The sequence below is a fragment of the Castanea sativa genome, chromosome 5 (genome assembly GCF_040712315.1).
Source record: "Castanea sativa cultivar Marrone di Chiusa Pesio chromosome 5, ASM4071231v1".
NCBI lineage: Eukaryota > Viridiplantae > Streptophyta > Magnoliopsida > Fagales > Fagaceae > Castanea > Castanea sativa.
The window spans coordinates 67,503,467-67,518,561 of record NC_134017.1 but is presented as its reverse complement, the minus strand read 5'-3'; the positions used below and the strand labels follow the sequence as shown (position 1 = coordinate 67,518,561).

The following is a 15,095-nucleotide window of genomic DNA, read 5'->3' as shown; positions in this document are numbered from 1 at the left end:
ATTAATTGAGTTAGTTTGATAATATCTAGTATAACTAATTACTCAAGTTGATAATGTTCTTACTTTACAAAACATGAAACCCGCATCAGCATAGATTAATAGACTTGAAAAAAGATGGATTAGAAAAAATCCTTGAATTTAGTGCTTTGCTCAATTGAGTTAGGATCAAATTACATTTACTAGTATATATAACTTTTGTCAATATACATAATTTAATAAGTTTTTAATTAATCAGTTGTTGGATTATTATTTTTTCTTATACCCTTTATATTTGTAAAAGATCAAAATGAATATAGAGTAATAATTCATCTATAAAATGAGTAACTTTTAATTTTTATTTTGTACTTTAAAACTATATATAAATAAATAATGAGTTTATGGATGGAATAAGTATCCAACTAACACACATTTGACATAAGTGTTGAAACAAAGAGAATGTTCAACTAGTTCTGATGAAATTTTACAAATAATATATAATAATGTAATAAAAAAGTTATTGTTAAATATTACATATTGATACACCATGTTGAATATGCTAGTATGAAAGCGGAAGCATAATGTATAGAACACGAGCACACGAGGGTTGGGTGGTTCAGCTTAACGGCCCACGTCCATGGAAGGAAACCTAAAAGGCTGCATCAATAATATATTAAAGTGTAATACAAATCTTAAATTACAATGAATCATAATATGTCTATATATAGTAGGTTACAGTGGTGGCTCTAAGGAATTATTTTAAGGGTGGTCCTTAAGAAACTTAAATTATGCAAGTCTAATAAAAAAGAGAATTTCATACATTGACAACACACACACACACACACACACACACACACACACACACACACACACACACACAAGTACATAAAATCTTACAATTTCCTTCTACAAATTTTTTTATTGTTGAAATCGTTACATTATAGTCTCATTATCAATATTACAAGTTATATCTCTTCAAAAATTTAGTTAAATAAACTTTTTCTTGGACTTTTACTTTTATTTGTAAGGACCTAATATATTGTTAAGGGGGACCAAAGTTTAAGAATAAAATTTGGCTACAAACTTTGTTGTAGTCACTTTCACTAAATAAATTAACATTGTTACATATTTTGAAAATCTAATTAATGAATTGCATGTTCTCTATATTCTTAAAGCACGTAAAAATTTCATGCTAATCAGATGTTATTTGCCATTCGATCTACAAAATTATTTTTTATGTATAATTTTAAACTAAAAAAACTTGAAATTTAAATATTTGATTGACGACATTACTATTGATCTTTTATCTTCTTGAAATGTTGCAAGTATGAAAGATTTAAGAAGAAAATGTAATTAAATGGTGGATTTGTTAGAATTCACGTTCAATAAAAAAAATATTGAATAGAGTTGTACCCTTAATCTATAACCATGCTTGTTGCCAAATTTTGTCTAGAATTTAATTATATTGGGCCTAAAAAATATTTAGGGTGGTCACAAAGTTTTTTTAAAGATAAAAAAATCATAAATTTTTAAAATTTATAAATAATAATTGTATTTTTTTTCCAAGTCAGGGTGGTCCTGTGACCACCCTGAACTCTATGTAGAGCCCCCCCTAGTAGGTTAAACCCTAGATTAGAAAGATTGGGCTTGAATCTATTATATTAGGCTAACATATCTCTAACAGTTATTAAGTTATGTAACGTTATGTAAACAACAATCGGTATTTTTTGGGACTTTTTTTGGGGCCCAAAAGTGCAGTCCCAAGAAAATAGACTTCACGTATTTTGAAAAAAACTGCTACTCATCAAGAAAAAGCTAAATCAGTAAGATCTAGACGAAGCCCATGATGGACTTATTGTGAGAGAAGCTGAAAATTACATGGAGAAATCCAATCCCTATTGGATAAATGCAAGCTTTCATATCTCAAATATGCATTTAGGGTTCATTTGGGAATAATTTATTTAATTGAAATTGAAAACTTTTTACTAAAAGTATTGTAGATAAAGTTAAAAGTTAGCTAAAACAGTACAGTAGGATCCATGAATAATACTAAAAAGTGCAAAAGGATTCATAATTAGTAGTAAAAATAAACTAAATAGTAAAAGAAGTTGCCCAATATAGGTTTATCCCAAGCGCAACCTTAATGTTAATTCAATCAATATTTAATGAATGAGTAATTTTAAGACCACAAACTAATCCACTTTTTTACCACAACTATTCACGTGGAAAACTATGATTGGTTGTTTGTCACTTTTATATAGACTCAACTTTTTCTACTATTCACAATTAATTACGTAAATAGTTGTGAGAAAAGTTGTGGGTTAGTTTGTAATTCTAGAATTTTTGTTAATGAATATTGTCATGATCCGCCAACATGCCATGTTTAGCATACAAATTAAAGCAAAACCAACCCAATCCTCCATAAATCTCACACACCTCAATGCTGAGTACAAGCTCTAAGAATTAATGTTTTAAGCAAGTTTTCTCCTTTCTTAGGAGAGGAATTTAATTACAAATTATCTTTCAGATAGTTATAAAAAGCAAGAACCAGAGGAGATCTTTCATTTTCAGACATACTAGAAAGAATGTCACACTTGCATAGTTGCATTTGCAACTTGCAACTATAGTCTTACCTGATCAGTCGACTCTCTCTCTTTGAGATTTTTGAATCTCTAATTTTCTTGTTCAAACTTCAAAAGCCACGAGGAGAACAGGCAACTCTTTTCCAAGTAGACAAAAAACCGTTAGGCCAGGAAGCACTGAGTTCCTTTTTCTTTTCTTTTTTTTATTTCTTTTTTTGTTGTTGAGAAAATAGCACTTAGTTCCTAATATTTCTGACTATTGCAAATACGAAATATATACTAATAGTAGTATAATATATTTGAAACCTACGGTTGACTATATATATATATAATCAGAATTCACAAGAAGTAATGGATTTCCTATAAAATACTTCCGTCTGACGGTGACACGCTTATTATATAACAACTAGTCGAGTACGTGTATATATATATATATGTTAGAAATACTGAATAAGTGTATTGTATTTTCACCATAAAAGAATATACATGAGTGTCTTTTACATAAGAAACATATGAGTGCAATACAAGTAAGAGTGTAGTACAAGAATGTGTGTTATATAAGTAATCTAGTTGGGTCTAAAACTCACAACACTATACACGTTAACAGCCCCCCTCAAATTCAAGGTGGATGTGAGACCAACTTGAGATTGTCAACCAAAGTATGAAGGCGTCTCTTAGGATGTGACTTGGTAAAGATATCTGCAAGTTGATCGTTAAAGGAGACTGAGATCAGACTGAGAGCACCATGGATAAGATGATAACGGATAAAATGACAATCGATCTAGATGTGTTTAGTTTGTTCATGGAAGACATCATTGTGAGCAATATGAATGGCACTCTGGTTGTCACAATAAAGAGGAGTAGCAGAGGATATAAATATACCTAAGTCTTTGAGAAGCCATCGTAGCCAAAGGAGCTCAGATGTAGTATCAGCAAGGGCATGATATTCTACTTCAGTATTGGAGCAGGCCACATGAGTTTGTTTCTTGCTCTGCCAAGAAATCAGAGAAGAACCAAGAAGAAAACAATAACCATTGGTGGACCTGCGATCAGTGGGATCTCCTACCCAATCAGCATCAGAAAATGCATGGAGAATAAAAAAAGACTGAGCAGAGTAGAAAAGATCATGGAAGAGAGTGTCTTTTAGGTATTGAAGAATATGCAGAACAACAACATAGTGAGTCAATCGTGGAGTAGATAGATACTCGCTCACTTGGTGAACAACATAGAAAATGTCTAGATGAGTGACAGTAAGATAAACTAGGCTGCCAACCAAGCGTTTGTAAAGAGAGGAATTAGACAATGGTTTCCCCCCTGAAGGGAGTCAGATGCGCATTAAGCTTAACTAGAGTGTCAACAGTCTTGTTATCAGTGAGTTCAACTCGAGATAGGAGTTCAGAGGCATATTAGACTTGAGTAAAATAAAATTCATTTGTAGAATGAGTTATTTCAAAACCCAAAAAATAGTTGAGATGTCCAAGATCTTTCATCTCAAACTACTGACTAAGAAAATCCTTGAGTTCTAGAATGCCACTGAGGCATCACCAGTTATGATTATATCATCCACATACAGGAGAAGTAAAATAGTGCATTTGTCAGTGCAACAAAGAAATAAGGCAAAATCATAATGATTGGTTATATAACCCAAGCGAGAGATGGTAGAGTTGAATTTGGCAAACCAAACCCGTGGAACTTGTTTAAGGCCATAAAGTGCACGTTGAAGGTGACAAACCTTGTTTGATTTAACAGAGAGACTAGGAAGATGTTGCATATAAACTTCTTCACTTAAATCCCATTAAGGAATGCAATTTTGACATCCATCTGAAAAAGATTCTATTTACTAGTAGTAGCAGCACCTAAGAAAGCATGAATAGATGAGATACGAGCAACCAAAACAAAGGTCTCTTCATAATCAATCCCATACTCCTGTGTAAAACCTTTTGCAACAAGATGAGCTTTGTAGTGCTCAATGGACCTATCAAAGCGAGTCTTAATCTTGTAGATCCACTTACAACCAACCACAGATTTCCCAGGGGGGAGTGTCACCAAATCCCAAGTATGGTTTTTAGATAATGCATCAAGTTCCTCTTTCATTGCAATTTGCTATAAAAGGGTCAGTGGAAGCCTCACGATAGGTGTGAGACTTGTGTAATGTAGCAAGGGCAATGTAACAATGATAGTCAAATAAATGTGCAGGAATAGATCTTACCTGAGTTGAGTGACGAGGTGGAATGTCTTGTGCAAGATCTTTCGGTGGAGCAAGAGTAGGGGACCCAAGCTAAGGGTTAGGATTGGGTAGCTCATCTTCGATCTATTTATCTTCCACCTGTTCATTAAAGGGTGAACTAGGAAAGTGATCCATGATATCTGGTGGTTGGACAAAGAAGTCTATAGGAGAATCATGAGCAACTACAAGAGGATCGAGAGCAGCTGCAAAAGGAATATATGCCTCATTTGGAAAAAGATCTAAGATGGAGGAGGAAGATAGGGAGGCATGGAAGTGAGAGAGCTTGATAAAGAGATGATGTTCCTAAAATGCAACATTGCGGGAGATACAAAGACGATGAGAAACAGGATCATAACATTAATACCCCTTTTGAGTTTCGCCATAGCCAAGAAAACAATAAAGCCTTGACCGAGGCTTAAGTTTGTTATGCTTATGTGGTTGAAGAAGAACAAAACAAGCAGAATTGAAGGAGCGAAGGTGATGCTAATTTGGAGATGACCCAAAAAGGCGCTCATATGGAGTTTGATTTTGGATGACAGGACTAGGAATGTGATTAATAGCATGAAGTGCAGCTTCGCCCCAAAAAGTAGCAGGAACTTTGGCAGAGAGAAGGAGAGTATGAATAATGTCAAAAATATGACGGAATTTTTTTTTGACTCTACCATTTTGCTGAGAGGTACTTGGACAAGTTAGTTGATGAACAGTGCTATAGGAATGCAAAATAGCTTGGAAAACATATTGAGTGTATTCAAGAGCATTATCAGAATGAAAATTTTTGATGCGTTTGGAAAACTGAGTTTCAACAATTTTTGCAAAATTAAAATATACTTGCAATAATTTAGAATGATGTTTTATATAAAAAAATCCAACTATAGCAAGAGTAATCATCAATAAAAACAACAAAATATCAAGATTCACCAATAATAGAGACAGAGGAAAACTCCCAAATATCAGAATGAATAAGGTCAAAGATATCAGTGGATATTGATTCACTAGTATTGAAAGACAAAGTTGGTTGTTTTCCTAATTAACATGAAACACAATCAAAATTTTTAGTAGACACTGAACCTAACAAACCTCTAGAAGCCAATTCTTGAACCCGAGAGGAAGATGCGTGACCAAGTTAGGCATGCCAAAGTGTAAGGGAAGGAATAGAAGAAACAACAGCAGCTGCAGCAAAAGAAACAGGAGCAACAAGTGGAAGACGAAAGTAGTCTACGGGAAACATTTGCCCAACTATGGGACCAGTTCCAAGCTCCTGTCCCGTCATTGGATCCTACACAATACACCTAGAATAATAAAAGATAATGCGATAACCCAACTCAGCTAATTGTCTCACAAAAAATAAATTGTAAGAAAGGTCAGGATCATTAAAAACCCTAGGAACTGAGAGGTTGGAGGGCGAAACGGAACCTATATTATGACCAAACATTGTGGAACCATTTGCTGTGCGAATATTAAGAGGGTGTGGTGCAGATTTAAGTTCAGAAAATAAGGACAAGTGAGATGTCATATGATTGTAACAAGCGGAATCCATAAGCCAAGAGGAAGAAGACATACCGGATAAAGCTAAGAGAGAAGAGGAATAAGATGCATTACCAACCATACAAATGACATTGGCGATGATGTTTTTAAGGTCATCTATGGACATGGTGAAAGTGCATCATGAAGACTTAGACTGTGCAAAGACGAGAGCCATTGGTTGGACACTCTCAATGTTAGCAACAATAGCAATATAAATTGAAACAGCTGATTTGTTACGATGATAGCAAGTCTCACTATTGTGGCCAAAACGTTTGCAAAAATTGCAAAAATGTGTGTTGGATTGTCGGCGGCAATTATTGCAAGAAGAAGACCTATCCTTATTGTTTCATTTAGAAGCAAAATATGCAAAAATGGACTGCAAAAATGAAATCTAAGCGCAAAACTAGGTAAAGAGCACTTGGACTACAAAAAGTCAACTCTAGCAAAAAATCAATAGGTAAAGTCAATGCTAGTCAAAGTCAACGGCAGCATGTCATAGATGATGTAAGCAGCTGACCTGTGGATGACATAAGCGGTTGACTTCAGGATGATGTGGCAGTGAGGACGTCACCTAGGGCTGATGTGGTGTAGATGACGTAATCGATGACGTTAACAGGTCCAGATCAGGCGCGTGGCAGTGCGTGAAGGCGTGTGGAGGCGCATGGTTCGTCTAGTTGAAACTTTGAGCGGCGCGTGAGAGCACGTGGAGGCTCAGGCATGGAAGTTTCTGGTAAAGTTGAGTAGATCTATTGACGATCTACACTATGCTATATCTTGTGTCGTAATCAGAGGTCAGAGGTGACAGATTTGACGATGGCAATGGTCTTGGCGGCGGAGATGGAGCTTTTGGCGGCAAGGATTCAACCCTGAGGACCTCTAACAGCGGCGAAGCAGTCGAGAAAGGGCACTGAGAGGGCTTACTGATCGTAGAAGTTGAGGCAGCGGAAAATACCAACAAAGACAAGACTGTAAGACACAAGAAAATTAGAGTAGTGACTCTGATACCATGTTAGAAATATTGAATAAGTGTATTTGGGAGAAGTATTGATTAAGTGTATTGTATTTTCACCATAAAAGAATATACATGAGTGCCTTTTATATAGGAGGCATATGAGTGCAATACCGTAAGAGTGTAGTATAAAAATATGTGCTATACAAGTAATCTAGTTGGGCCTAAAGCCCACAACACTATATACGTTAATAATATATATCTGTGTGTGAGAGAGAGAGAGAGAGAGAGAGAGAGAGAGAAGTGTCTCAGGTTTATACAAAATAAAAAGGACAGGGAAAGAATAAAGGGAAAGGCATTGAATAATTTTTGTATTTTATATCTCTCAAAGTGATGTACAATGTGTTAGCAAAAAAAAAAAAAGTGATTTACAATGTGAATATATATTATATACACGTACTAGTTCAAAAAAAGAATTATACACGTGATCGTTGACTTATGGACAGCCACTTGATTAAAATAAAATTAAGGGCAATTAATGTCTCTTGAATTTTCCAAGAGCTTTGTTATTTAACTGGTTTATACCTTAGGATTTTTTTGGTTTCAAAAAATGGTGTATAGAAAAAAAAATTATTTTCACATTTGGTAGTGTTTGGTAAGTTCTTTAAGATATAGAATACATCATACCCAAGTTTAGTCATCATCTTTTATTATTTTTTTAAAAGTAACTTTTCTCACTTGCACACACACTTGCATCACTCAAAAAAAGTAACTTTGTATTTTATTAATATTTACGAATATGCGATTATATTCATATTTATAGAAAACAAAAATGTTGAAAGGTTGTTTTCAATTTTTGTATTCAAATCTAACTTTTAGGATATTGAAAATAAAAACTAAGTAAAACTACTAAAACCAAACTAGTTTTTTAGTGGTGGGTTTCGCAAAAAACTGAAAATGAATACAGAATATTTCATTTATTTTTTTAAAATAAACAAACAAGTTCATTGTGTTTCTATCGACAATATTTTGAGTTCAAATCAAGAGAGTCAATCTCGTATCGGAAGCTGTACTGGTTTGATTAGTAGAACGATATATTTCAGTACCGGTTAATACATGTGTACCATTTCGAAATTACCATTATTTTTTATATTTATAAATATATACATATATATATATATATATATGTATGTATGGATGTATGTATGTATATGTGTGTGTGTATATATATTATAATAAATATAAAAGTTTATCATAAAACATTACCTTAATTTAGAAAAAATTATTCATGGTTTTAGACTTTAACATCAATTAAAAGAAAAAAAAACACAAGATAAAAAATAGAAAGTTTAATTGTTTATTACATACTAAGAAAACAAATAATATTAATAAGTTAATGCAAATAAGTTACCATTCTGCCCTTACAAAAATTCAAAAATTAAAAATTAAAAAAATCTTTTTTTTTTTTTTGGTACTGGCTAGTACGCTGGGTACCGACCGGTATTGCTCGAAATTGGTTGATATTTAAACCAGTACGAAACGTTGGCATTCCAATACCAGTATACGTATCGGTATGGTATATACCGGCTGGTACCGGTACGGTATTGACTATTTTGGTTCAAATTCTTCTTCTCCTAACTATTGAGTTATTGAAAATTAGAAAAATGTTTCTTAAATTTAATCATAATCATGGACTAAGTAAGATATACAATAGAAAACATGTGCTAATATCCTAATGATTTTCCCGTTTGCGTGTGAGAGCAAGACAACTTGCACTTCAATCTTTAGGGGGTTAAGGAAATCATCTTGCTTGGGCTCATATTGATCTCGTAAAAAAAAAAAAAATTGCATTAGTCTTTTCTATTTTTATTATTTTAGTAATGTTATATTTCATACGAAATTTATCAAATATATTTTTGGCTTACATTTTTTTCTTATACTTCTCTTGCAAAATTTCATGATGATTAAAATTTAATTTCTCTCTTATCTATAAAATATTTAAATTTCAAAATTTTATAGTTTAAAATTATATATAAAATATTAGCGTTGGATATAATAGTAAATAACATTCAATTCACATGAAATTTGACTTGTTAAAAATGATGAGAACGTATACTCCAACTAGGGAGTTTTTAAACTATTAATTAATCAAAAAGTTCATAAGTAGAATAAGAATAACAAAGAGTTATATTATATGAAGTTTATCATGACTCATGTATATATACAGAGGCATGGAAATGACAAAAGCCCATCATATATATTGATGGTTTGCCTATAGATACAAATTTCATAAATTTATAAATAGCTATAATATAAGTTACGAGTGATACTAGTAAAATCACAAATTTTATTACGTATGCCATATAAGATCCACTTATTATCTTGTTATGGTGGCTCTAATTACGTTCCTTACAACATTATTTTTAAAATCTTGTAGTAAAATTTGTAGTAATTTTATCATTCTTAATAAGTTATACAATCATTTCTAAGAATAGCTAAAGAAGTAGTTTATCCTAATTTGTTGAAGTTGGGTCTTTTTATGCATAGCTGCACATCCCATATACACAGGAAGTCCCTTTCTTGCATTTGTTGTTGCAGTTTCCACAATGCTTCTTGTTGGACATAGGGTTCACACACTCACCTTTGCAGCATATCTCTGGGTACTTGCATTTCTTCCCACACCTCCCACAATTAAGTCTGTCTACCCTCACATCCACACATTTCTTCTTGCAACAATCTGGCCCTGGGCTGCCCTTAGCATGGCAAACCCTAGGGTATTTGTTACATGTCATCACGACCCGGGAGCTCTGAGCAAGGAAGCGACTTGTTCCTCGAAGAGAAATCGGTTCTTGGGTTTCAGAGAAAGGAACATCATCTAGGTTATTTCGCTTTGTAGCACTATCCTCATCATTGAGAAATGAGTCATTTTCATACGGTGTTACCCTAGTAATGGCTAAAGCCATGAGCATGACTAGCATAAGGAAAGCACTTGGGGACATCATGATTTTGTGTATGAGTGTGTGTAATATAAGGGAAACTGGGAGAGATATTTGAAGTATTAAGGAATTGAAAGAGGGAACAGTTTGAATGGATAAAAATGTAGCTAGAGATAGAGATTTTTATAGAGAATTGGAAGGCCATGATAAGGAAGGTAAAATTCATAGTTGTATGGGCCATATGCTGTGTTCATTAATTGGTGAGATGGTCTAATTCAGTGGTTACAAAAGGATTCAGTAAACGAAGTTAGGCTTCCAAAGAATTTTTAAGCTCCAAATTAGGGGAAAATTGAAAAAGTGACACAGATTACATTTAAGGTGGTAGGCAGGGTAGGCTACTGTGTCCTACACTTCTGCTCCTTACTATTAATTCCTATGGATCATATATCTGTGGTTAGCGAGATTATTTCCATCCACCCCTAATAAATAAATCGTTGGTAATATTTATTTTCATGGTTATGCCATATTCGGTGGGATTACATATTACTAGTATTTTAAACAAATGATAGACTTGGTACAAAGCTAGAATAACGAAAAGCCAAAAAGTTTTAAATTTCTATCTTTGCTTTAAACTAACTTGAAAAACCGACAAGTTGTGAATTTTACTACTTCACTCTCATGGATATATCATTAATATTTTTTTTTCAATTACTATACATTGATCACAATGTCATTTTTAAGATTTTAACAATTATGAATCAAACTTTGCATGATATAATATTAGTTTTGAAAATTGGATAATATTTATAAAAAAGGGCGGCAACACATGTGAAAGAGCACTTTAGGAAGAGCAACACGTATATAAGAGAGATTCGGAAAGGCTCTGTAAGTCTCTTTTTCCGGTTTTCCCTATGCTCTGTTTGTTTCAGTAATAATATTTTCTAGAAACTGAGTCATTTTTCAAGAAGTATTTTCTATAAAACTATCTCATTTTCTAATGTTTGGTAGCAACTTTAAATAAGTTATAAGACAACCTCCTAACTTCCTTTATTTAGCTTGTTGTGAGGTATAGTTGTTTTCCAAAAAAATTTAATAGAAAACAATCTCTAAAAATAAGTCATACTTTTTATGTTGACCAAAGATAGTTTTCTTTTGACTCATCTTTTTTTATACTACCAAACACTAGAAAATATGAAAAACTATCTTTACACAAAGTTTTCCATCAAAACAAACAGAGCGTTAGATTGCAAACAACGAAAAAAAAGGTCTCAGCAATGAAAGGTAAAATTAAAAAAAAAAAAAAATTGCAAACGCCGAAGAGAAAAAATTTGTTTACCAATCATAGAATGCGTTTGGATCCAAGTCTGCGTCTCACGTCCGCGTTTTGCTTCATTTTTTTTTTTTTTTTTAAACCCAGCCACAAGGTTTGACTTTTCAGCCATGAACAGTGCACAAATGCACTGTTCATGGATTCCACAAATTTCACTTTTCAGCAACTTTTTCATTTAAAATGGGTCCCACAGTACTATTCACACATTTAAAAATTATTTTGCTACAGTGTTTTCAATTTTCAGTTTTCAGTTTCAGCAAAATAAGTTCTATCCAAACGGACTCATAATATCATCCGAAAAATAAAAAATGATTGGTCGTATTAAATTGTCACATAGACTGAATTGCAAATATCATTGCAAGACAAAAAACTACTATTCCTAAGGAACGCAATTATGCTATAATTGTTAGAAGTTTAAACAACTTTCTTTTTCCGAGATTAAAAAAACAAAAACAAAAACAAAAACAAAAACAAAAAACCGGAACGGAAGCACTTCCATGCAGTCTATGTTTTGACCTTTTAGGCTTTTATCATAAAACTATTTGGAAAAGCATGGTGGACCAAATTATTATTATTATTATTTTTGTTATTAGTATTTTTAATAGATTTTATAGAAATTTAACTTATAGTGTTGGCACTAACTTAGAACCCATTATATTATTGATATGATATATATGAACTTATAACGTCTATTTTATAATAATTTCTCTTTATTATTAGAATAAAGTTTCTCTTCTTTATTATTAGAACAAAGTTTCTCTCCAAACTAGTTTAGAGAGAAACCCTACAATCTCATCATATATTTTTATATTGAGTGTGAATTTTGAAAATCTAACTGTTAGATTGCATGTTCTTATTACATTCTTAATGCTTACAAAATTTTAAGAAGATCAAAGATCAATTGCTATGTCATCAAATAAATGTTATAATTTCAAGTTTTTGTGATTTAAAGTTGTATATAAAAAATAAGTTAATTGATCAAATAGTAAATAATATCCAATTTGAACGAAATTTGATACGTATGTTAAGAACATAAGAAACATGAAATTTAACAGTTAGATTTTCAAAATTCACACCCAAAAAATAAATATATGAGAAGTTTGAAGAGTTTCTCTCTAAATTAGTTTGGAGAGAAACTTTGTTCTTATTATTATGTTAAAATATCAATTAGTTTTAGTATAGTTAGGATTTGGCATTGGTTCTTGTTCGATCTTAAGGGACTTTGCTGGTTGAACAATTATTATTATTATTACTATTATGTGCAAATGATATAAGTATCCTTGATCCTTTATAGGTGTTAGGACATATTTTATGTAATTGGCTAGTCCTTTAACAAAATGCACTTTACTTGTAATTGGGTAGACCTAGAATGAGTTTAGTACTTTAAGAAACAAGTGTTCAAATTAAGTATTGAAGCCATTCAAGTATGACCAAAAAACAAGTGAAGGATGTACTGTTCATTAAAGCTTTGACAAAAGACTCGACAAAATCATTTCTATCAAGATTTAATGTTAAACCTCGACACAAGCTCGACACAAGCTGTATTAGTCGAGAATTACAAAATCAAACTTTTCAAATCTAATTATACGCATATTGTAATATATTTATATATGGTCTCTTTTTTCACAACTTTAGACACATATAAGGCTTATTTTAAAGGCCGTCGCATTATGCACAGGATATGCAAAGTGTATACAAACAAAATACAAGCATATTGTGACATAGTTCATCATTCTCTCTGGAGAAACTACTGCTTCTTTACGCTAAGGGTTTTGTGACCAAGAAACTCCCTGATCTTCATTGTTGATGAACTGAAGAACTTTGCAGTCAAAAATCTTCCTCAAGTTGGTGAGTGAGTCACGTACTTGGATTCGTGTAAAAGAATTAGTCACGTACTGGGATCCGTGTATCATTAGTTAGTCACGTATTGTGATTTGTGCATTGAGCGGAGAGATTGCCGCTACAATACAAGTCCAATTAGGTATTAGAGTAAGAGTTCAACTGTAGGTTGATATTTCGGGATAGGCCATAGAGTTTGGTAAAATTCCTTATACTTGTAATCGCTTATGATTGATAATAGTAGATTCTCGAAAGTGGTAACCTTAAATTCACCATCTGAGGTTTTGCCTTGGTGGTTTTCCCCATTTGTAAACAAATCACCTCTGTCAAATTTATTTTTCGCTGTATTTAGTTATTTGGTGATTTGTTTGTGCTACCACACTATTGCATGTAATTTGACTAATTAATTAACTTGGGTAATTAATTAATTTGCAAGGGGTCAATTCATTTTAACCCAACAATAGGCTTGCAATCTAAATGCCCTTCCCCAAGGTTGTTTGTTTTATAGGGGTGGAAGAGGAAACGGTTAATACAATTAGATTTATAATTTATAATTTGATTATAAACTAGATCTAGTTCAAATAAAAAATATTGAAAGGATCACTTTCCATAGAAATGATGGAACAAAAAAGCCTTATTCACTGCTTAGAAGCAAAACAATCACATGAATCCATTATACGCTTCATTATATATACCACAAATATTTGATTCACAATATCTGATTCCATTTTTCTTTTCTTTCTCCTTACGATTTCCCTTTGTATTTTTATTTTTTAAATTATATATATATAGTGAAAGGAATACTTCCTCCTAAGAGATGGCTATTTTAAGAGATGGCTATTTTAAATCAATGTGATTACGAATTTTTATGTTTTGGGACTCTTTTGAGCTTTGTGTACGTGCAAAGATTGTTAAAAATTTACTTTTGATTTTGAGAAAAAATTGTTTCCGAATGATTACAAAATATACCAAAAAAGGAACTATAAAATAAGGAAGAGTTTTCTTTTAGGCCCTAAATAAATTATAAAAAAAAAAAAAATCAAATTATACCGGCAATGACTCCTGTATACTTTTTCCAAATTACATTCAGACCACACACGTAGATTTAGTTAATTACCTCAAGTTCTTTCCGTAAGTGATGAAAAAAAAAAAAAAAAAAAGAAGGCTGAAGATGGTACCTATGTTATGTGCGTGTCTATATATATATATATATATATATGATGTATTATACGATTTTTTTTGTAAAGTATTAGTAGATGATTATTATAAAATAGAAAAAAAAAATGAAAAGAGAGATTTCGGTCATGAATAGGGATAAAAAATTATTAGATTCATTAAAAGGACTACCTGTATAATCGGTAACGTTTTATCAATTAACAAAACTAAGGAGAACCGTTTTAATAGTTCTTCCGATAAATATAATAATTTTTTTGATACGGTATCACCGTTGCACATGCAGTGGAAATCACACAAAGGTGAGTCCCATCCTTTTTCCATGGATGAGTTAGGACGAAAAGTCCAAGATGCCGGTTTAGGATGCAGTCAAACGTCTGACCCATTGGTTTAGCTGTTAAATTCAACTCTAGGTTGGCCTTGTCATAGTCACTATTCTATTCACATGCATGGTTGCTAAAATGATGCTTTCTTTCTATTTCTTATTTTTGTGCTAAAATGATGCTTTCCTGCTGTTGCCTTTGCGAGTTGGGCCTCTTATCATTTAGTATGTTATTTA

General features: G+C 32.3%; 1 protein-coding gene across 1 annotated transcript; it reads right to left on the bottom strand.

Moving 5' to 3' along the window:
- Window positions 1–9,537: 9,537 nt before the first annotated feature.
- Window positions 9,538–10,304, bottom strand: LOC142633386 (uncharacterized). The gene has a single exon (XM_075807620.1). It carries the CDS (start codon window positions 10,258–10,260, stop codon window positions 9,796–9,798), a length of 465 nt encoding a protein of 154 aa, XP_075663735.1. The 5' UTR covers window positions 10,261–10,304; the 3' UTR covers window positions 9,538–9,795.
- Between the last annotated feature and the right edge of the window lie 4,791 nt (window positions 10,305–15,095).